Genomic DNA, 25,531 nt, shown 5'->3' with positions numbered 1-25,531 from the left:
TTTGGATGGTCGCGTGATATACTAGGATTTTCTCGTAGAAGGCTAAAAACTTTTTTTCATACGAACGTAATACATCAGAGAAAAGTTGGAATTTCCACCACGAAATCCATTGCGGTGTGGTTTATGAATTCCCTACCAAGAGTTAGAAATTATCCGAGAGAACGGGCGACTTTATGTACTCCTCAATCCACGGTGGGCAAATACCCAGATAAAATAAAATTCATATTACATCATTTTTCATCAATCTTACAGGTAACTACAGGTTTTGAAGGAAGTTTCGTCAACACTATACCAGTCAGTGGTCCAATACATCTATGAGAATATTTTCATCTATGTAATAATGAGCTATACTTTATTACCCCTTTCAGTGACACCTTAAACGGTAGTTAATTATATATGCGTTGTTCATACTAACCCTATCCGATAAACAAACGCGGTTCAAGATAAAAACGATGGGAAAAAGTTTAATGATACAACGATATCGCGGAATGACTAATCGTTTAATTGTAACAAATTGTTCTAAACGCTTGCATCCATTGAATCATCGCCGGATGTTTGATACCGTTGCCGGCAAACTGTAAGATAAACAGTATTTGCGGATATTGCAGATATATATATTATCGATAATTCACAAATTCTTTGTACTAGTGTCAATTCAGAAAGTTTGTTATTTAATAGTTACTTCAAACAATTATTGATATATTTTTGATTCGATCGAAAGAGTATCTGTGATTTTTCTGCTGTTCTAAAAGGCTGCTTTATTTTTCATTCTTAGTATTGACTAGTTACTTACATTTTCTTATGTTTAGTTTAGATTTTTTTCAAAATAGATAAAATTATAATTTACTTACTTTTTCATCATTATGTATAGGTTGCATTGTGAAAAAATTACTATAGGGTTTTATTTTATTTTAACTGCATTCCTTAGCAAACTGTTTATTTTATAATACAACATTTTTCTAAATATATATTTTTTAAACCTACATCTAAGTCATAATATATCCAATTAAATCTGTGTCCACGCCACTCTTTTATTCCAAAAGTCTAACCCAAGTCAATAAGTACACGTCATCATTCATTCGGCACCCACAGACGACTAGAAAGTTCGATCCATGACCTTAACCTCGATACGACCTTGCGAGGGTTGGTTTCGATTGTATTATCTATACTATACGTGTATAGTATAAGTTGCTAGACTTTTCTGTAAATAAATTTATTTTTGTTGAACAGAACCTGCCTTAAAAGCATTCAATATTTTAGGATTAGCAGTTAATTATTAAAGTCCTAAAATATATCCTATCAGTAGAAGAAAACTATGTAAAATTAAAAATATAGTGCATTGTTAATCACTGCGAAGCTTGATCAAGCTAAGCAGATATTGGAATCATGTTATTTCCTAGCACCTGTGAGGGTGTTGGTGGGCGGAGAATCAGAAACACTAAATTACGTTTCACTACTAAAGCTGCCACTAAATGTCAAAATCGTGCAAAACGACTTGTTAGTTCAATTGTGCGAGCGATGGTGAACGAAGTAGAACAGTTAGACAACTTTACCTACACGTTGTTGACCCTGACCACACCATGCTCGAGCGTGGCTCCCCGGATCGTTGAAAATGTTGTAATTATCGCGAATTACATCACAATTGCTTATGTCACAACTACCAATGACCGTGTCACTATCTATTCAATAAACATCGTTACACAAATACTTCTAAATCCAATTTGTAATCCATAATCGATACATCGACTCGCTTTTAATTCCGTAAATGGTAAAACATTGTCGCAGCATTAAAATAATCTCTATGCTTCTAAGTTATTAGAAAGGCTTAGCACGAGTGTAATAGAATTAAAAACGGTCCCATTTAAAATCTAAACATTAATAGGGTTGTCTCGTTTTACATATCGTTCTTTTTTTTTTTTTTGCTTGGGACGACTCAATTAGTATGTGTTTAAAGCATGACAAATAACTTTAATGTCACATTTAATGTCATAACCCGTGACAGATTCTTATAATAAGGTTATGATGTATCATTTTAAATAACAAATGTATGTTTAGATTTTGACACAAAAGCACGTATTTCGAGTCCTTTCGTGTTCATCAGAGTTCATCACCCTTAAACTCGCCCCTACGGTTCGACGACCGTCCTTCACTCATCGGGGCTTTGTTCAGTAATCACATTAGTGCTCTGTTACTGACACCACGCATTCTAATTTACGCTTATTTGGTATTCGGTTGTAGGTGGTGTCTTGGTAGCTATTTAAACATTAACATTGGATACTTTGAATGTTTCTTAAATATGAGTCGTAATGTGTAATTTTTCATTTTCAGAACCTGCTGATGTTAACGTAAATACTTTATATAGTAATATAATCGCAGTGTAAACACGAGATGGAATAACAAAATTCACGTTTTCGACTGCGTAAAGTAAACGTCTCCTTTCAGGGTTTATGGTATTCGCATGTATAATAAAATCCTTCCATTCTTCATGCAAGATATTGTATTTAAGATTTTGTACTATAACACTCTTTATAAATTATTTTGAAAAGAGTAACTGCAGAGATGGGTGCCGATTCTTCTCTGCAGAATCTACATTCCTAACCGGTGGTATCTTCACTTTTAAAAATAATAATCACTTTTTTTGTTAAATGGTGTTTCGAAAGGACTTTGAAGCCTATTTAAATAAAATCGATTTTGTTTTTGATTTTTAATTTCAATTTGAAATATGTATTTTAAAATACGCACGTTATCATATAATCTATATATAAATATAATAGTTGTTTTTCCGGTCTAATCTCCGAAATTACTAGACAGATTTGATGAGCTTTTAACTTAAAATTCAAGCTATATTTTATTTATCTATACAATTATTTATTATATTTATGCCAAAAAAGAATACGAAGTTCGTCAAGCCCGCTAGTATTATATAAAAGTTATTAATCACGCTCTTTTTTGAAGAAACTTTGAACATGACGTCATAAAAATTCTCTGGGTGTACCGTGGGTGGTATTTAACTGCATATTTTCAATTCCTGTGACTGTCGCCGGACGTGTTATTCTCGTGCAGTGAGAACAGATTCTTTTAAGACTAATATTAATGATACAACTGAAAGATCAAGTACGTTTTAAATGATATCGCAAAAAAACTTTGCATTTTTATCATTTTAATTTTAATTTTATGTATCAATTTTGAATATCAAGGTTTGACTACGAAGGTTAGAAAAACACACATTTTTTATTTTAATTAATATAAATATATTACACAAATACAATTTCAATTTATTTGGTAAAGCAATCATTAATATAATTTTATAATTAAATAAAGTTATAAGAAATGTTATTATTACACATAAAAACTTATGTCGTCATAAAATAATTAAAATACTGATTCAGAATGTTTAGTATTTGTTGAAGTTATAAATCTTTTAGTCAGCACGATTCTACAATTTCCAAATGAAAACTAACATTTTAGTGTCGCCATCGCAATCAGCATTCTAATTTCACGAGAACGGAGTATTTTATTTAATGCAGATGGTGCCAAGGATGTTCTAGCTCGTGTGGGATACGTCTGTTTTATCTTCGGTTCGCGTAAATGTAACTGAGTCATTATTATTTTTCTTACGATTCAAACATACTTTACGTCTTTCTCTTGTAATGAAAGTTTCATCACTTCATTACGCATTGTACTTTATGAATATTGTTTTGTTATTTATTTTTATGTCTAGTTTATGTAGATACTTGTCTTTACTATTTAAGTTGAGCGTTGATTTACGATCTAGCTTCTAAAATTATTGTATTAAATTATTTTTATAAACGTTTATTGATCATTTAAATTCTAATGAACTAGTAAATTATCTTATTCAGAGGCAAGCAAAGGTTATCATCATATTAATTGGAGAAAGAGACTTACTTATGTATACACTTATACATACATATGCAACCATTAAAATTGGAAATTTAAAATTGTTCTTATGACTCTTTAGTTTTTAAACTAGTAAATACTATATAAGTACTATAAACTAGTAAATATATTTAACGAGAAATTTTAAAAAATCAACACAGAATGGTTAAAATTTGAACACAATATTTCTTTTATTATTGACATGATTGACAATATAGTGAAAAAACAAACATTCAGCGTAAAATATTTGGTGCAGTAAAACTGATTTAATGGTAACTACTAGATTTACGGGAAAAACTGAAAATATTGTAGAAAGTTTTATATTTTGTGAGCAGATATCTAATTAAACAAAGAGAAAACTCCAATGTGAGATGAATACTAAAAGATTTCGCGGGGGTAGGAAGGTCACATTTTAATGGTTTGTTAATTGTACCGCCCGAGAACAGCGGTCAAGGTGACCTCGGCGCCTGCCAGTAGCGGTATGAAAATAAACAATTTGGAACGATCAAATGATTTCATAAATCTGCAAACCGTCTGGATGCTATCAGAACGTACAAATATCGAGGATTTGGTTAGCGAAATCATTTTGTGTTTACCAAATTCTACCAAACGAATTCATAACGATTTATGTTTACAATTGAATGTAACAGACAAGAATTCTAATCACGCGATGACGATGGATACTTTTGGTAGAATAATTGTCTACGAGTGTCGTCACGGACGTTCTAACACGACTATACGTTCGCTCAATAGTTTTGAAAATAAATAAAGAACGGGCTAATTTCGTAATAAGTTTATTATAAGAAAGTGTTTCGCAGTCAGCGGGAGTTCAGTGATTGTTTGCAAACCTGTACATCTCCAATCTAGTGAGTTTTTTATCAAAATCAAATAAATTGTTACTGTTGGTTGTTATAAAAAGAAGGTATAAGAGTGCCGGTAAAGCATACCTACAAGTTAAGTTATTAGAATAAATCACGCTAATCAATACAATAGACTACGACATCTAGCGGCGAGTCATCGTATCTGCTGCTTCTGCCATCTGTGTGATTATTCGTGTACTGCGAGGTCTACTAATATTCAGCAAGCCAACACAATGGGTAAATGTGCAGCGTGTGGCAAGTTCCTCTCGTCGGCAGGGGCCGCCACCTGTAGTACATGTCCGAGTTTATTCCATAAAGCTTGCATTGGAATCTCTGACGCTACACATGTTATTAAGGATTGGTCCTGCCCAGAGTGCAAGAAAAAAACAAGAAAGGGCGACAACAGCACAACCCCCGTCAGAGCTATTTGCGGTACCGAGGTCACCATGCGTGCCCTCGAACCAAATTCTTCTTCTCCCGCCGACTTTACTACCGACATTCAGGAGATGCGCCGGGAACTCGCCGAGTATATGGCCGAGCTTCGGGAATATCGCAAAGAGATGACGGAGCTCCGAAACGCCCTAACAAATTTTAATGAGCGCGTAGATCGTATAGAACGCAGACTTGAAGCGGTGGAACTGAGGTCAGAATCGCCGGCTAAAGTTACTGAACTGGAAAAGACAGTGGAGCGGCTCAAAAGTGAATTAAATGACAAAGATCAGGAAGCACTGCTGACGGACTTAGAAATAAGCAACATACCGGAGGTAAAAGGTGAAAGTGTCATCCATACCGTCACCGTTTTAGCATCAAAGCTAGGGGTGACGCTAGTGCCAGCTGATATTGTTTTTGCCGAGCGCGTGGGGGTGCTCGAACGCACCTTAGAAGGTGGAGAGATTGTGGAGAGTGGACGAGCGCGTCGCATCGTAGTACGCCTGACGCGCCGACATCTGCGCGACGAGTTTCTCCGTGCGGCCCGGGTGCGTCGCACTCTTACTAGCGTCGACCTGGGCGCTGGCGGATCGCCACGTCGTATATACGTCAACGAGAGGCTGACGCGCGTTAATCGCCAACTATATTACAGAGTTCGTGAAGAGTGTCGGAGGCTGCATTGGCGATACTCGTGGACAAAAAAGGGGCGTATTTTTGCGCGACAAAGCGATGGGAAACGGGCCTTCTCTATACGAACGGAAGCGGACATGCTTCGGGTTTTTGGGGCTGCTACTGTTTGCTAGATTGTATGCTTCTCCCGTGTATGTTGTATTAATCAATTTAACGCCGTATATTAACCATAGTATAAAATCATTAATTAATTATACATTATATCAATATATCATTGCGTATCTGTCAATTCTGTCTATTAAGCATGGAGTGCCGATCGGATTATATAACACATATTTGCATTTCAATGGTTCTAGCTATATTTATTTACAATGTCACAATAATCGTGTTTTTATCTGCATATTTAAATCACTTATTCACACTATTATTACTTATACACATAGTCAATTCAGTTTAACGCCATCTATTAGCCATAGTATAAAACCATTAATTAATTATACGCTACATCAATATATAATTGCGTGTCTGTCAATATTGTCTACAAAGCATGAAGGGTTGATCGGATTTTATAAAACATATTTACATTTCAATAATTTTAGCTATATTTATTTAAAGTTTCTTGGTATTAATACTACAGGTTTATATACTACATATTTATATTTCAGTAATTTTAATTATATTTATTTACAATTTCTTAATAACCGTGTTCTTATCTACATATTTACATCAGTTATGCACACTATTATCACTTATATACATAGACAAATATTATACAAAATTATTACATTAATATTATTGAAAAATGGCGAACAAACTTCTTAGGGTTGGGCTGTTTAATGCAGGCTCCCTTGGCACAAACCACGATAACCTTGTAGCTACAGTAAGCCGGCACTGTGTAGATGTTTTAGCGATTAATGAAACATGGCTAAGAGTAGGCGAGGAAGGACGTGCCCCAAGTGTGGCGGGATATTATCTACGCCATAGACCCAGAGCACAAGAGGTACGCTCGCGGGGTGGTGGTGTAGGTTATTATATTAAACGTGGAATTAATGCGCGTACTTGGGACCATCCTGTAGACCCACTACATAAAGCAGTAGAACAGATGTGGTTGACCTTAACAATTTGTGGGAGAAAAATAGCATTAGGTACAGCATATCGTCCCCCTTGGTTAGATGTGGATGTATTTTTAGACGCTCTCACAGACACCATTAATGCAATCCCCGGTCATGACTATTTGGTCTTGGTTGGTGATTTTAACATTAATATGCTTAGTCCTGAAGAAATAAAAACAAATAAGCTGTCAACATTTTTAGCATGTCTAGGACTAAGCCAGTTGGTGTCAGCACCAACTCATTTTACTGAAACTTCACAGACTCTGATTGATGTTATTTGTTCAAATCTACCAGCTAAAAGTATTACTGTGGAGCATGTGGGGTCACTGTATGGTCATTGTTTTGTGACATGTGAGTTCAATATTAAATGCGAGAAAATAAAACCATATTCTATGACTTATAGACCTATAAAACACATTAATACAGGAAACTTTAACTTAGACTTAGAAGCTATACAATGGAGTCAGATTTCGACACTTGATGATGTTAACGAGATGGTTAACATATTCAATCACAGTGTCTTGACTCTATTTGATACACATGCACCATTACTCTCCACTGTTATAAAGACTCACTCCTATCCGTGGATCACAGATACCATAAAATTGATGATGAAACTGCGTGATAAAGCCTCTGCAGAATATCATAAAACAAAATCTGATAGTAAAAAAGAATATTATAAATGTTTAAAATCTACAGTAAATAAGGCACTATTTAATGAAAAATCAGCATATTACAAACATAATATTAATAACAAAATTAACAACCCTAAATTATTATGGAAAAATATAAAAACAAGCATTTTACCTAAAAAAAATATAGATCTGCCCCCCCACTTCAACGATCCAAATGTAATAAACAACCACTTCATAAATGTTCCAGGCTTACCTTACACTCTATTTTCCTATATAACTTACTTTGAATTCCATAAATTTAGCGAAGCCACATTTCATTTGAAGACGGTTACAGTAAGCGAAATTATTAATATTATAAAATCATTGAGATCTAAAGCAGAGGGATGTGACTCAATAAATCTGGAGATGCTTTTGCTAACGATGCCGGATACATTGGAAACCATCACTTCTATAGTGAATGCGTCTATTTTAACCTCAACCTATCCAGATGTTTGGAAAACGGCAGTGGTGCGACCGCTCCCAAAAATTTCAAATCCCACAGATCTTAAGGATCTGAGGCCAATAAGTATTCTGCCATGCCTATCGAAGATACTTGAAAAGTCAGTATCGAAGCAAATAACAGTTTACTTAGAAAAAAACCATATGTTACCAGAGGTCCAGTCAGGTTTTAGAAGGGGTCGCAGTACTGTCACAGCACTGCTTGATGTGACTGACAATATTTTACAATCACAGGATCAGGGCATGTGCACTCTCCTCGTACTGCTTGACTTCTCACGGGCTTTCGATTCCTTGAATATAAATCTCCTCCTGTCCAAATTGAGCTATTACGGTTTTGACAGTAATGCCATACAATGGTTTCATAGTTATCTCAGTGAACGCTATCAGTATGTCAAAATAACTAAGCATGATGGTTCCTCACTCATCTCAGATAGAATGGCAATATCCAAAGGCGTGCCGCAGGGCTCTATTTTGGGACCCATATTATTTTTATTGTACTCAGCAGACATGAAAGATCATATAATGCACTGTAGATATCATTTTTATGCTGATGACACCCAAATATATATCTCTTGCAAACCATCTGATATTGACATTGCAATTAATAGACTAAATGAAGATCTGAATCAGATTGTGCTATGGTCCAAGAGGAATAGCTTAGTTTTAAATCCAAATAAATCCAAATACATGATTTGTGGCACAAAATCTCAAATATCAAGGCTAAAACATACAAATAAAATACTATTAATGGGTCAACCTATTGAAAGGGTGTGGGAAGCACGTAACCTTGGCTTACAGATGGACTGTAATCTTAGATTTGAGAATCACATCATTGGACTAGTGAGAGATTGTTTTTACCGCTTAAAAATACTTTACAATGTGAGAGATCACCTGGGAGTAGATTTACGTATTCGCCTTACTGAGTCACTGATATTGTCCAAGTTGAATTACACAGATATAGTATATGGACCTCGTTTGACCGCCAAAACACAGAGACTTGTACAGAGAATCCAGAATGCCTGTGCTCGCTTCTGCTTCGATATACCCTTTAGAGAACACGTTACTCCTTACTTAAATGTACACTCAATTTTAAAAATGAAACACCGTCGCAAATTTCACTTAGCTTGTCTTCTTTTCGATCTTTTAAGGCGTAAGGAGCCGTCATATTTGTATGAAAAGCTCACTTGGATGTCAAGTCATAGGACTTGTGAATCGCGACAATGTTCCATACAACTTGTTGTACAAAAGCACAAGACAGCCTCTTTCAGGGGCAGTTTCCGCTATGCTGCCTCCAGGTGCTGGAACAACATACCCCCACCAATTAGAAATACACAAAGTTTTCTCAAATATAAATTAAAATTGAAAGAATATATTTTACATTGCCAGCAAAGCCAGGAAAATTTTGTGCACGATGTAAGTGTAATTTGATTTTTGTTGTACTGTACATTATTAAGGCTTATTAAATTGTAATTGATCCGATCGGTACTACATGGCGGACTCGTATATAAATTGCTTTGTAGTTTGTACTGATTGAGATATCTCGAGTCAGTGAGTTGACGCGATTTACAAGATGGCCGTTACGATTATTTATTTTAAGCCGATAACTACGTGTCAATCCCTATCATTGAACGTTTCGTTTCATGCCTGTAATTTTAGGTTATTATTTTATTTTTTATTTTATTTTTTTCTGTATCTTTTTCATTTTTTTTTTTTTTTTTTTAAACGTAAAAACGCATATTTAAATACAATTTCAATCTAATCAAGTATTATTGTTTGCTTTGGAAATTAATTGGTGATTTTTAAAAAAACGTATATTTATCCGATTTGTTGAAATTTTTCTGTATTCCGATTTTGTATGGTATGTGGTGTTGGTGCGACCGTGTTGTCACCTGACGGCTCAAGCGGAAGATCGGCGCTGACAGCTCTGCCAGCATATGCCGAGCTTGAGACCGGGTTTGCGATATCCTTATTGTTTATTTTAATTGTTTAGCTTAATGGATATGTAATATTGATTTGTGTGGATGTTGCAAATAAAAAAGTATTATTATTATTATTATTACCTGCCTTCGATCCTGCCTTATAAATTTGACAGTTTTTCTCTCATTTCATGAAGAGACCTTTGCTCAGTAGTATGATACGTTCAGCCTGTTTCAGTTAAATTTATCATAAGTTCAAGGTTGGACAGTATCGAAAATTCAAACAACAGGATTTACATTATATCTTCTATGATATGGCGCAAATTATATGAGTATAATTCCTCTTTAGTCTAAAATTAAAGCTTATCTAAAAAGAACGATTACAAACTTTGGTCTGTGGAGTTAACGTGAAAACTTTAAAAAAAATCTTGGCTGTGGAGTACCTAAAAAATTGCTACACCCAGTTCCAAGTAGTTGACTTTTATAAAATAATTTTAATCGGAACAATAAATCTACTTATCTAGTATTACAAATTTTGTTCTTTCGAAGACGTGATCGACTCGAGCTTTATTGAGAGTTGTCGCTGATACTTCCTACTGTTACACTTGTACGATACTGGTATACCTACAATTGCTATACATATTTTTGGCTTATGTATTAATAATGATAATTTTAACTGAATCTTTTTAGTTATATATGAGATAATGAGAAAGTTTTTTTTTGTGTTCAACCTCAAAAACGTAATTAACATGTGGTTCAATGTCCTCTGTGGCATAGTTCTATGTTGCCATTTGATGTTTCCGTAATTTACTAAGATTTTCCTTTCCTATGCCAAACTGTAAATTATGATATAATATATCTATATCTATACAAATAAATGAAATTGGAGTGTCTGTTTGTAATATTAAAATAACCGCTTTTTATAAAATGCATACGGATGTACACGGTAAATATACCAAAGAAACATTTTTTTAGAATTTTTGTCTGTCTGTTTGTTCCGGCTAATCTCTGAAACGGCTGGACCGATTTTGACGGGATAATAAGACTGGTGTGATAAGGAGTCACTTAGGCTTTTTTTATTTTTTGCGGAAGCATGCTCTAGCGTCCCCGCGACCCAGCCACATAGGCGCATCGGCGGAACACGTGGCGGTTTTTATTCAGTAGGAGTTTGAATCCCCTCTGGTGCCCCCACGCCGGCAGGTGTCCATGATGATTTTCCCCACGCTAAAAAGGCTTCTTTTATTTTAGAAATTTATTTATTTTATAACTACGAACTGAACAATAACTTTTTTGTTAAATTCCACGCGGACGAATTCGCGGGCACAGCTAGTTATTTCATATAACACGCTATGCTATTATGCTATTTAATTTGACAATACAGTGTAGAGCAATAATTACTTTGGTCTTTGGTAAATAAGTAATATAATATCTAAGATTTTATTTTTTTGTGTTACCCACATTAGGAATTCTAAACATTTTTGAATATCATATCAAAAATTGACCGCTCCAGCGGGGTTCGAACCCGCGCCTCCGACACGGTATGTCGGAGGCGCGGGTTCGAACCCCGCTGGAGCGGTCAATTTTTGATATGATATTCAAAAAAGTAATATAATAATTTTTGAAAGTTACTAAAAAGTAAGTAAAGTAAATTAAAAAAGAAACGCGTTAATAAAATGTATGTAACTAGTTTATATATTTTTATATCAATACAATTTTTGTACTAGTGTTTGAAAACAGTAAATATTGTTATGGTTATATTATATAATATATTAAAACATCCTTATACTCCTAACTTAAGTTTTTTTTTTTTTGAATTTGCAAAGTCAATGTTTCTTTTCTAGGGCAGGGTATTCGTGTATAAAATAAAATCTCGAAAACGATTTTACAGTTGGCAATAAATAAAATTAAAGTTTTTGAATAGCCAAAACAAACTATTCGATGCAAGATTATACAAATTATAATAATGTGTGGGTTTGGTTTAGTAACGCTGACATTCATGCAGGACATTATAATTCTTTAAATATAGTGTTGTGACACATTTTCTTTACGTTTATATTGAATAAATCTGCATCTGTAGATCGTGGTGGCTTCACAGTTATTATATCATTTTATTCTAAAGTGACGACTTTAAAACTAACGGAAATAAAATATATAATATTGATTTGATGTCTAAACTTCATTACCCTTGTGTGTTTTAGACAAATAAGATCGTATTTAATTTTATCTTCAAAGAGTAATATGCAATTTATATGCATCGCATACTATTATTTTATTGCGTGGGTAACCAACAATATTATCAATTATTTTACAGCTTCTGCAACAAATAACGTTAGTTTGGCTAGAATCAAGACCTCGACACACACTGACATTTATATCTCGTAAACCATCAAAAGATACAATACCAGACCAGTCACCTGTCGTAACTACCGTTAAAAACATCGCATGTTTTCGTCCGAATTTATCTAGTTTACGTTTCTAATTATAGTTTATTCCAGTATTTTCCGCGGGAGCTTAAATCTGGATCTACGCCGCACATACCGGCGTGACACTGTCATTAAATCTGCTGTTATAATTAATTGAATAATAAACTACATACAATTAGTTACAAAGTAAAACGAAATGTAAAATTCCCATTACAAAATGACGATTAAAGTAATATTAATCGTAATTATACTTTTTGATAGTGTGTATTAAATAATGCTAACAAAGAAATTAAAACGTTATTTACGTAGGTATCGCATTTTACAAAGACGCGGAAGTATCGTTTTACTGTGAAATCATTCATTTATTCTTACCGGAAAAAGTATCTGTTAAACAAATGCGACATTGTTTATTGATACTAGTCATTGTTTATTAATATTAGTAATCACATTAACCGTATTTTACAAAAATGAATGGCTATGTATTTTATTATTAACATAAATAATGTGTCAATTTTAATGGTCTTTGTTTAATAAAATTAAAAAAAACGAGTAAGAAAATAATCTCTTATCACTTTGTTTTTATTATCTAGCATTATATCTATCTATTTAATTTATTTGCAAATTTTATTAATATATCTTTTAAAATATTCTTATGTTATCTTCACCTATTTTATAACTTTATACAGTATATATATTATTTTATAACTATACAGTATTTATTAGTTTATACCATTATAATCTTATGATAATGAAGTATAAGAAAGTGTCAACAGCAATGCGAGTAAAAAACAATAAATTGTCGACTTAAAATAGTTACTGCGACCCACAAATGAATCCGTGTGCTGACGATCTAAACCAGACATATGTGCTTCTTGACCATTGAGACGACTATGTAGGCTTTACGACCAACTTACCCGTTTTAAAGGAAGCAACTTATCTGTTTTTACCATGATTTTGTAGTCTTGTAATGTTTTTATTAGTCAGATTATTAATTAACTCCACGTTATTTGCGATTTTTATTCAAGGATTCATATATTTTTTTTTATATTTAACAATTTTCAATATGTTAACAGCATTATTGGAACATCGTAGAAATAAAAAAAAAGTTTTGATCTAAAGATATAGGATTTATTTAGTTGCGACTTGTTCGTCCTCTCCTGTACCACTTGTTATTATTTTTGAGTAATGAGATCCTTTAATCGTACATATTGAGTAAGACTTTGTTGTCAATGACTACTATAGTAAACAATAAGATGTGTTATAAAACTTATTCCTGGATTATTAAAAAATATTGCGCAATAAAATATGGTGCGGTTAACTCTGAACGAATTCCAGCTATTTAATATTCATTGTCGTGATAGTGGGACGAAGCATTACTACCGTCGTTTTCATATTTATTATTCAGCGACATAAATTTATCTCCATTTAGATAAATATTCGAGCAATATATTGAATGTAAACAGCAATAAGATTTACAGCCAGCAAACTGTCCAATTAGACACAATCAATTTCTTAGTCTTCAAAAGACTTGGCAAATTTCATTGAAAAATTAAAGCTGTCGTCATTCAAATTGAATAATTGCCAAAATATTCTAAATTCCCATCGAATGGGTGTTATGTTGTTTGTATCAATAATTCACCTATTGACAAAATAGCACGCTCAACACCTGTAAAACATTATACCGAGCGACACATTATTTCCTGATTACCAAAAGACAAATTCTACGTTATACACACTAGTTTTAGTTAAGAGTGCTACTACTTATAGTCATTCACAGTAATAGTGACGTTATTAGTAATCAAAATTAAGTGTTAGCTGTAGTTGAAAACTATTTCTAATAGTGCCTTAAAGTTTATGGTGTTTTAGCGTGTCGGCACGAAAAGCTGTCGTTTGATTTCATGACTCATTTCAATTCCGACCTTTAGGTGCAGTACGTGTTGTATAGCAGAATACAATAATAGCTTTATCAGGCCATCAATCACCATGAGACCGCAGAATATCTTATTGAGCAATTAGCGAGCAATTCCGTTTTTCTCGCAACTTCTGTACTGTAACTATTTACATTTGTTCCTACAGAGCGCTTCGAAGAACCACTGGCTATCCACTTTGATTTTACCGAGAAATAAAGCAGTTATTATTTTTATTTATAAACAATCGTCTTCTTTTGTAATCAATTAATAATAATACAAGTGCTCGAACTTATTTCTCGATACTATAGTTAATCGTTTACTACTACTTTCAATTCAATTATTATAATAATTCAATACACGTAATTCTCTCAGCGAATAATAGGATAAGAATATGTAAGTTTTTCACGTACGTTCGAAATTAATTTTTATATACCTCATTAGAGACATTGGTAGTGACAGTTTGCACACCATTTCTACAGGTGGCGTAATTGAATTGTTTAATTATAAATTTAATCGTTTCACTTTCTTAACCTTCGCCAATGACCTTGTGACCACCGGATGTGTGAGTAAATTTAGACCAGGTATAGTGAGTGATTCAACGTGTCATTGGTTTTTGAATCTTCATTGTGACTTGGCTAGTGTTATCACTAGCTGTAGCACCTTAAATAATTTTATATGTGACTATTTAATATGTATCATAACAATGGTTTTAAATATGAATTCTTGTTACAATGTGTTGACCGAATTTATGAAATAAAATTTCGTTGTAAATATATACTACTATATTTTAAGAAACCCTTGATAAGGAAAACGAATCTGGTTTATTTATATATAACGTAATAAACTGGTGGTAAAATGTCTTAAATACAATTCGCAGAATATCGTAACAAATTTATCAAAATTCCCCTAATAAATCAATGGAAACAGCTGAGGACATACATTGACGCTTATAAACAAACTAACGGAGCAGTCCTCCACATAATTGTAAATAGCTCCAGTTCATAACGTGACGGTAATTAAAGCTTAATTTGCATGTACATTGTCGAGGCCGCACGACATGTCGGTCACAGTGACACGTGTCAGACGGAAGGCTATATTGCATTTAATATTATGCACCTGCTTTATATATTTTCAGTACACCGTCTAAACAGTAACTGATAATCTATATAAATAAAAATGAATCGCTACATGTGTTAGTTCAAAACTCTAAAATGGCTGGACTACGGGCTATGTTTAACTTATCTAATACTTGTAGCAAGTTCTAAATAAAAAATGCGTAGAAAATTGAGACATTCCAGAAAACCTAAACGTTCAAACTGCATGTATTTGACAGTTCGCAAGACAATGCAACGTTTATTAAACCTAATACGTAGGTAGATATCTACTTGATAAATTTCATACCACTTGAAATCTATTTATTCTTCGTTACACGAATAAGCTCAACAAAATGTTAACATCCTACAAAACAGATTATCTTTAGTTTCCGATTTATTATTTTTTTCTTTGATTAAAGCGTGATAGAGAGTTATTTTCACGCGCTCGGGTCACTGCAGGTCATGCTTTAAACATGTGAAGACATCAAATCTCTCATAAGAAAATGATTACGATACTGATATAAAGTATGCTAAGTACGGTCTTAGGTCCTTAATATTAAGTTCAGAACCCTAAATGACACTACATGTCGGAGGTAATATTTTTTTTTATATCTTATTACATTTTATTGCTTCGATAAAGTTAATTTAATTTTAAAGGTTGTGACATTTACATAGGGTTCGTGTCAATGCAGTTTATTTTTTCTTCATGTTTACGGTTTTATGGAAATCATCTTTTATAACACTGGCTAAGTAGGCCCTTATTACTTTTTGGGTTCAGTTAACTTGGTTTGCTAGATGAAGCAAATGTATAATTAGTTTAGAATCGTATATTTTAAATCGTAAAATTTTAAGGTTATTTTGAGTAAGACCAAAATTTTTATTTATAACCTATGTTTTGTTATTGTATTTTTTACCTTGTATAAATTTAATAAAAAAATTAATGTATAATTTTATTTGTCTTAAGTATTGCATTGAAACAACATCACAGTGTTAATGTCCTTTGTTGCGATGCAAACTTCCGCCTAAACGTGTGACCTCATGGCTTATGACGTCACTTCAATTTTAACTACAATATAGACAATTTTATTAGTACGGAAATAAACTTTTACCATTAAAAACACAAGAAAATATATTTGCGAAATAATTAACGACATGTCGGAAACTTACTCGACTTTATTATACTTATTTGCGCTTTAATTTTGCCTCGTAAGAAAACTTTTACTCGACATTACAATTAATATTATTTTATGGTCACGATTACTGTAAAGCGAAATAAAATCGTAATGTCGTTATTGAGTTCCTGTGGATTTTAATTCAACTACATGAACGGTAAAAATTTTATACAATAAAATAGAACCGATTTTCGTAATTTGTTTTGAAACCGTGACAAATTGTTATATTTTGATCTCTATAAAAAACGCCATAACTAAATAATTAGATTGTTTGATATAGGCCATAATTCAATAAGTTTTAGACAAATTTTTATCTTAGGAAGTAATAAGTATTTTGTAATACTTAAAGAGTAGCTGTCGTGTCCAAGCTCCATTCATACTCCGCTACTAACTTTACGAGAATGTTACTAGTTCACTGACGTGGGCATCTCCGCTAATTGCGTGTTCTCGCCCACTCTGCCTCGTGACGGATTTCTAGACTTGCTACCGGCACTTTGTCAGTCTCACGCGGTGATTGGCACCTGAATGGAGACTTTATCATCATTCACTTAGCGAGATTGATTTATACCTAGACACGACAACAAACCTTCAAAGCTTCTCTTTGTTTCGTGTTTGAAATTATCACGATTTGTTTTAATTGGTTTATTTTCTCAATCGTTAGGTTCATATTTACTTTTGGTTTTGCATGACATTCACGTCACGTTAAAACAATCATTTTTTGCTTGCTTGCGTTACCAAATTATACTGACACCCTCGTTGCCTTGCCACTAACTGAACATCACCGCTTATGTACTTCTTCACCCCGCTGAGAATGTTCTGCTTAGCTCGGCTATCTAGTGTTAAACATTTACCAGACTAATAGTCATCGACTAAATGAACTTGGCGGGATATCATATAATGTACGTTAGTTTTAATGTAGCTAAACAGTGATAAAATTGTTGGGTTTATCGTTAACTAGGCTAGTTCAGTGATAGCATATCGATCCTAGTTTCATTTTAGCGGCCTTATCTGCTCCAGTGTTTTCATGAGTGTCATCATAGAGTTAGATGCATATTTTCACCATAACAGACACGTGTAACGTAACCGTATGTTCGGAATTTTGAAAGTGGAGCAGGTAAGTTTGTACCGATATCGGAGTACGTCGCTAGGGCTGTGGTGACGTGGTGATGTGTCGGCAGCATCAGCGGGCTGGCGTTGGCGCTGGGTGGCAGCAGTTCCGGCAGCCCTACGACAGCGTCGGACGCGCGTGATTCCACCACTGCTTCCCGCGCGCCTTCACCACCGCCCTCCGACAGACAGCAACATTCAAGGTAGCATCATGTTAGGAACGTTTGGCTTCACACTATGATTTTTTTTTTTTCAAATACTGGCTTTGTAACGAAACCTCGTTTTACGAATTGACTTATGTTGGATTTTTATAATTCGGCCTCAAAATTAAGCCTAATATCAACACCTGATATGAAGAACATTGTAACTAATGAAACAATGCTTTCTAACTATACTATTAAAATACTGAGGAAACAAAAAGGTATCTTTCAATCGAGGAACCGTATTTATACGACCACTAGAACGATTTTTAAATGACAAAAAGAGCCAGATTTCTGCTAAAAAAAATTGTATTATCGGTTAAGAAAAAATAAAAGCGGAAGAGATCGCTATAAGCGATAAGGCCGCCTTTGCATACATTATTTGTGTTTGTATCTAATCGTTCTAAAATATATCTTCTTTTTGCGTGTGCAATAAAGTTTGGTAAATAAATAAAAGCGATAATATTGATCTTCTTTGAATACAATAACAGCAGTTTATAATATACAGTACGTCGATATACTACATTATTGGAACTGTTCATTCAATTTTTTTAACTAAAACAATCGCACGAGAGCACGCATCGCACTTGTGGAGGCCTCTGTCCCGCAGTGGACTATGATAGTCTGAAATGATGAACAAAAACATCTTTCCGTAATGATGTATCACAACATGGTCAAGTTCATACTACAGAACGCAAAAAATAATAATAGAACAATTTACTTCATTACGGATGCGGCTTTACTCAATATCACTTGGCCACTTTTTAAATGCAACAAAATTGAAAAATACTCTCCTGAAAACTTAACAAAATCAGATACAAATGTTCTTCATATCAGGTGTCGATATGGTAATGCTTAATTTTACACTTTAAAACGACTAAATTCGTATAATCTTATCAGTCTTTTTTAACATCAAAGCTAGTATTTCTTTCTCTTCTGAAATATCAAGGTGTGGGTTTTGTTCATTCATCATGATTGGGTTTTGGTTTTTTTTTTGTTCTGTTACATTTTTGTTCCTCAAATTTTATTTCTATTATCTTGTATGCTGTTTATGCATGCTTGTTGTTGTTTTGTTGGTGTTAGTGTATGTCTGATTTGTTATTGTCCTGCGATTTTTGTCGGTACTATTTTTTTTTTGTTTGTAGATATGTATATGGACTTATATTTAGTAGATGTATATAGTGTTATATAAAGTATCAAATATATAATAAATTTGATTATTGAATATGTTTAAAACGGTATTTTGTGTAATTACAATTTTGCCGTCAAAATAAATACTGTTCGTATAAGTTGAATAATAAGTGGCGTTGCCAAATTAAGCACTAATGATGGTTGTTAGCATCTGCCTGTTTCTCATGGACCAAATGGTCACTAAGATTTGGCATTATTTTTAAATTTATCCAGGGACATGAAAATACTTTTGACAAAACATTTGACATTTTTATACGTGTTTTGTGAAATTTTTATCCAGGCAGAAATTAGGTATATATTAAGATTTCCATTTCTATTTATAAGTAGCAGCACTCATATATGATTCGAAAAAATTTTTCAAGATCTCGATGACAAATGATAACAATGTTGTCAACGACCAATACGTATTGGTACAATGTTTTATATGCGGAAAAATTTTGATTGTAGTCTAATTTATGAGCCAACCGATAGCGGGATAGCCATCCAACACTTGGCTTTGAAATACACAGGCCGAAGACAGGCAGCAGCGTCTTCGGTGCGACAAAGCCAGCCCTGCGGTCACTAGCCCGCCCGCCCAGCGTGGTGACTATGGGCAAAACAGAGTTTACACCATTATTGGCGCGAACTTTTGGAGGCCTATGTCCAGCAGTGGACTGTATTAGGCTGAAGTGATGATGATGATGATGATGATGATTTATGAGAAACACATAATCATAATACTGACCTTTAAAACAACATCAAAATTATTACGTTAAAACTTTAAATAACATCAAATCGCTATTCGCTTCCAACATAGCCGTGTAGGTTAAATCAAATTATCGATTCGAAAATCAAAATATTTTACAAACATTTCATTCTAAAAGCGGCAGTTTAGCGACGCAGCGTTGTTTGTTATAACTCGCTCATAATTCGGGACTATGGCTAAGTGCTTATGTCATGCGACGAGAATAGAAGCCGGCTGTCAATGTGGAGTTATTGCGTTTTTTTCTACCGCGATCTTCTGCTCGAGGTTGTTGACTCGCGTTTGGATGTCACGGCAAGGATGTACGCTACCGACTAATTTGGTGTTTGTTTCAATTTTTTGTTACACGTTTTTTTTTTTTTTTTTTTTTTTTTTTTTTTTTTTAACAACATAATTGTGTTTGGTTACAAAGGAAAAAACCCGACTTCAATTCACATCGAAAAGTAATAAACGTAATACAACGTAAGTAGTTGAAAAAGTCAATTAAATATGCGTTATTAGGGATAGCTAACATAACATAACGTACTCATTAGATTTCAGTTAAAATTAAATTAGACCACTTGACAAGCTACCAGCTTTCAATTTAAAAAAAAAAACCATCAAAACCGATACAGCCAGTAAATAAAAAGTTGAGGTAACACAAATAACATACAGTCGAATTGAGAGTCTCCTCCTTTTTTTTGAAGTCGGTTAAAAACAAAAATTTAATAGTAGGATAGTTGGTGATTGCAATAGATGTGCACAAATCGTTTACGTGCGATGTATTAGCAAGAATGTTCGAGATTATTCGCTGAATTGCGACTCGAATTCCTTTACCGGAAAATGTGCAAACCATGCGTCTAACTATATGTGTTTGTCTGATGTCATTGCTATTTTAATAGTAATGGCGGTATTAAATAATAAACAATTATGGTATATTACTACAAATCGCTTTAAATAAATAATTAAAATCACCAGCTGATTACTGTTGGATGAGCAATTTTTTATTTTAGAACTATAAACAATGTAGTAGGTAATGAGATCGTTTCTTATTTGAGGCAGTTAGGTTTTATATCATTTCATATTTATGTTTTGAATATTTCTACTAACTTATTTATTATTTGTCTGTTAAAATATTATTTTCAATGTACGTAGGAGTAACTTTTAGACAAAATAATCGTCTGCTATGCGTATATATGTACCTGTTACTAATACCTATTAGGTATAATGTAGATTTTTGAAACGATTTAATATCCGAAATCAAGATATTCTATATTTTTGTTATAAAAAGAATTCAATAGTAATCTATTAAAATATATTACGAGGCAATTCGATATGTCTGATGATGTCTATTAAGAAATCAGCATTATTTGTTTTCGTCGATATGCATATTGATACTTTATTACGAAATCGATGATTTCGTTCAATTTATTAATTAATCGGCTTTTATCTGGAATATTCTTTCTAGCATTCTTTCGAATGTTCTTTAAAAGCTGCAGCAGTAGTAAAAAATATAGTAAAATAGATAGTAAGTAGATACTTATATAGACAGTAAGTATTAATTATTAGTCAGTCATTCAGTCAGTTCAGCCTATTTAGCCCGCCATCGGTCACCTTTTTAAGTTCCAAGTGGTAGTGGAACTGTATTGTCCCTTTTAGTCACCTCTTACGACACCTACGGGAAGAGAGGAGGTGGCTTATTCTTTACTGCCGTAACCACACAACAAATATTATAACCATAAATAATCATAACTATACTCCAAAAATTGACTTAACTTCAAAAATGATCACGCAATAAATTTATTAAATTACATAAAATTATAAAAGCAACATGTATCTAGGTCACTCATACGTGTAGTAACCCTGGGTAATCTCGATAATCTATGTTAGTAGAGAGCGTAGAACCGGTGCCAGCGATTAACCCCCCTTATTAAATTGCCATTTTGTAACATATGTATAAAGAACTAGTCGAATACGAGTCACTATAGTCGCAGTGTACTGTTCCGTACGTCTTATACAAATCGATTTCAATAAAATAAATAACTTATATGTATTTCGTGTACTTAATTGCAAGATTTTGATAATTTTGATGTTGATAACCATTATTTAATAGATAATTATAATATTCAATACAAATTAAACTAAAAAAATGAAAAAAAAGGAAAATGAAATATTAACCCGTTTACTATTAACACTTAATTTAACGGGACTGTCGTTTTGATACTTCCGATATTTCGGCGACATTATAGACGTCATAGTCACTGTTGATCAGTCACATTAAAAGTGTAAATAAATATGATTTTATTTGGTGCATAAATGTTTAAATAATACAACAACAATGACTTACTTTGAACATTAAATAAAGCTCTGTATGCGTAACTCTCGTTAAATAACGACGTCTTAAAAATTATATAATATTTGTAAAAACTAGTTTAACTATAACATTTGTAACGGTAGCAAATCATAAAACCGTTGCAAAACGTATAATTAATAGTTAGGCACAGAAATGGGTAAATCAAATAAATCCACTTAATGAACTGTTATTTATGCCACGTTATGATAAGGCTGAATCGGTTATTGTCAATCAGAAAAACACTACAACCGTCCATCCTGTTACAAAAGTTTCAATTTGGCATACGAATATCGACTTTAAATACATTGTCATAATAAAATATTAGAATTTCGTTGAGAGGGGTGATAAGTACTTGCAAATCGCGATTTGTTGTACTGAAATAACCGATGTGAGCCGTTACTCGTTGCCTAGCAACAGTTCTAGAGTTCGATGCCCGTAAAAAGCCTCATTCCGACCTCATAGATTCGCCAGTCGCCATTCATCATATTACAGTTGCTGTCAATCAAATAGGCGATGTAGAATTTTTAAATTTTTTAGGTCACTTCTTGTAGGCGGAGATTAACATGTTGGAAATGGTATACCTAAATATGCCTTTGGTTTTGGGTATATTTTTACATGACTTAAATCCTTCTAACTAGTATTATAAATGTGAAAGTTTCTGAAAACGGATTCATGGGTGAATGTTAGTTACTCTTTCACGTAAAATCGTCCAAACAAGTTGTAACAAAACATCGTATGTAGATGGCTGGAAATACAGAATAAAACTTAGACTATATTTTATTCTGACATTGCCACAGTGTCGGAAATTACTCTGGTGTAATTTTGAGGCTCAGCTAGTAGATAACATTAAAATATTTACGTACACATAGTTTCAACATCTTCGTTGTTATATCACGCTATGCGTCAAGTTTTAAATATTTACAGACATATAAATTTGCGTAAGTAGGTAACGTTTATGACACGGCGATTTAGTTATCAGCTGTTTTTCTAAAACTTAAGTAGGTACGAGTAATAACGTATTTTTTTTTTCCCATAACAAGACACCTCAAACGCTATCAAATAAGAAACCCTACACAATATTTTATAGGGTTTCATTAAATTTCTCGACGTTCCGATAGAGAGCGCCCGCAGTCACGACCTGACGAGATCCAGTACCGTGTTCGAGACGCGTCGTGACCGGTAATGATGCCGAAAATGTATTATGGAACGGGTAAATCAATCCGTATTTCTTCTACCGTGCTCGTAACTGGTAACCAAGCGTCGTTAGAGTGGGAAACTCCTTGTTGACAGGAAAGTAGAAACTACTTTTACCAGATTTTGTGGTCGTGCGTATATTGCTTTGTTTAATATGGACTTTTAAATAAAAGAACTGGTTTAGTATAGTCTAAAAAGTAACAACTGTTTCGGACTAATTTATTTTCAATTTTGCTTTATATATTACACTAAACTGTAAATAATGATGCACAAGATCTAGAATTCTTTGCCATTTATAAGTCAGAAAATTTAGTTATTAACACCTATTAATTTAACCGATTTAAATCATTTTCGTCCAAAGCATGGTAACTAAAGTATTTTCCACGTTAAACTGTGTCAAAAAGTTAAACACAAAATAATTGGACACAATAAATAGACTGTAATCATTCACTATTCATAAGTTCTCGAACGAATTACTCGAAACATAAAGTTACAACAACAATAAATCTTAGTTACTCATATAGTTAGTTACATAACGTGTATATAAGCGTCCGTGGAGTTTCATGTGACACTGAAACTAATCCCTCTTGTTGCCTTAGCCTTGGAAACGCTCCGCGCACCCGACAAGGACAATTTACGTCATCCACAAGGACATATTATTGTTATTTAAAATTGTGTCCATCATTGTAATAAGGAAAATAATTAATTGTTCCCAGCCTAGGTTCTAGAAATTTTGTACTGTGGTTAGCAATATATTATATTTATAGGTGTGATTTGTTTGTAATAGTACGAACTTTTTATTATGTGTGATATTGTTAATGGAACATCCTATCATAATTATAAATGCATAAGTTTTTGAGGATGTATGGATGAATGGACGTTTTTTATTCAGTAACGCAGAACTATTGAACTGATTGTAATGAAATTTGGTACGTAGATAGCTGAAAATTAAGGAATAAAACATTGGCTTTACGCTCCGACCTTCCTATAGGATTTGAACTTACATATTATGTAAAACATTGTCCTGATAGAAATTACTTGTATTACATTAGCTATATTATTACGAAATGGTTTCACATTGTTGTTAGGTAATTCTTTTTTAATCCTTCGATAATTAAATGTATGAAATAAAAAGTTTAGTACATAATTATGTGTCACGTAAAGTAATCCAAGCGATCGTTTATACATTTTTATATTCGATCATTGGGGCTTTTCTCATGTTTACGACGTCTTGTAAAGCTAACCGCATTAAATGGCTTTAACCACAATCCGTCATCACTCTTCAGAATGCTCTTGACACGTAACTAATCCTGAGAATGACGTCAGAGAACCCATTGTGAAACTCCTTTAAAATTCGCTTCAAACGATGTTTTTGATTTGTAGATGCGCATACATATTATGTTATTTATTAGCACATATGTATAAAAGACCGATAATAATTATCAACGCGATAACCGTGCTTTCACGTCGCTTCAGCCTATAGCAGTCCACTACTGGAAATAGGCCTCCCCAAGTTACCTAGACCGAACTTGGGTAGTAGCATCTTCTTGTCATCTTCGCTGCGACAAAGCTCTGCCCTGCAGTCACCAGCCCGCTCGCCCAGTATGGTGATTGGGCATTACCCCCAATGAACTCGCGTGGATATGAATGGTCGTATATTAATTTTTGGTGTAATTGAGAATATTTAATGCTTTGCGTGTACACACGGTTTATCTCCAAACTATGCAAAGTATTTACTCAAAAAAATACTAAATAAATTTCTCCAATTCCGTATTAGGACCTATTCAGATAACTTAGTTACCACCTCATTTCTTACCTTTCAAACACCAATATAAAAAAATACATAATTACCATAGCCGGGTTGTACTAGCGACCACTTCAGGACAGGTTCGAAATCATTTTATAAAATGGGAGTGCATGATCACTATTCTCTACTAGTACTACTATCTAGTATCTATTGCCAACATGAAGAAGTGCTTTGATTAAATCAGTTCAGATTTTACGCACACTATAGTAATTATTTTCATGTTGATGTCGCTATTTTTAATATTACACCCAAAGTTAATCTTAACTTTTTATAATATAAAATTACCTTATCTTCTTCTTATTAATAACAGAGAGTACATAGTTGAAAAATATACTTAGTTTAAGCCAAAATAATAGTGTAAAATGTTGACTGATACGTGCTT

At 33.4% G+C, this 25,531-nt stretch overlaps 1 protein-coding gene and 1 long non-coding RNA gene across 2 annotated transcripts in view; one reads left to right on the top strand and one right to left on the bottom strand.

The window, feature by feature from the left end:
* Positions 1-25,531, top strand: part of LOC123655435 (protein bunched, class 2/F/G isoform-like) — a 176,244-nt gene that overhangs the window by 64,725 nt on the left and 85,988 nt on the right. The window contains exons 4-5 of the mRNA XM_045591251.1: positions 4,731-4,763; positions 17,761-17,886. Of these exons, the coding sequence (XP_045447207.1) occupies positions 4,731-4,763; positions 17,761-17,886 (159 nt within the window). The remainder of the gene's footprint in view (positions 1-4,730; positions 4,764-17,760; positions 17,887-25,531) is intronic.
* Positions 4,676-5,668, bottom strand: LOC123655477. Its single transcript, XR_006743411.1, has 2 exons — positions 5,635-5,668; positions 4,676-5,043 (listed from the first exon to the last, which is right to left on the bottom strand). It is a non-coding gene; the product is annotated as an uncharacterized LOC123655477 (long non-coding RNA).

The sequence above is a fragment of the Melitaea cinxia genome, chromosome 1 (assembly GCF_905220565.1).
Source record: "Melitaea cinxia chromosome 1, ilMelCinx1.1, whole genome shotgun sequence".
NCBI classification, from domain to species: Eukaryota; Metazoa; Arthropoda; class Insecta; order Lepidoptera; family Nymphalidae; genus Melitaea; species Melitaea cinxia.
Note: the sequence above shows the minus strand (reverse complement) of the source record. Positions and strands in the feature narration are given on the sequence as shown.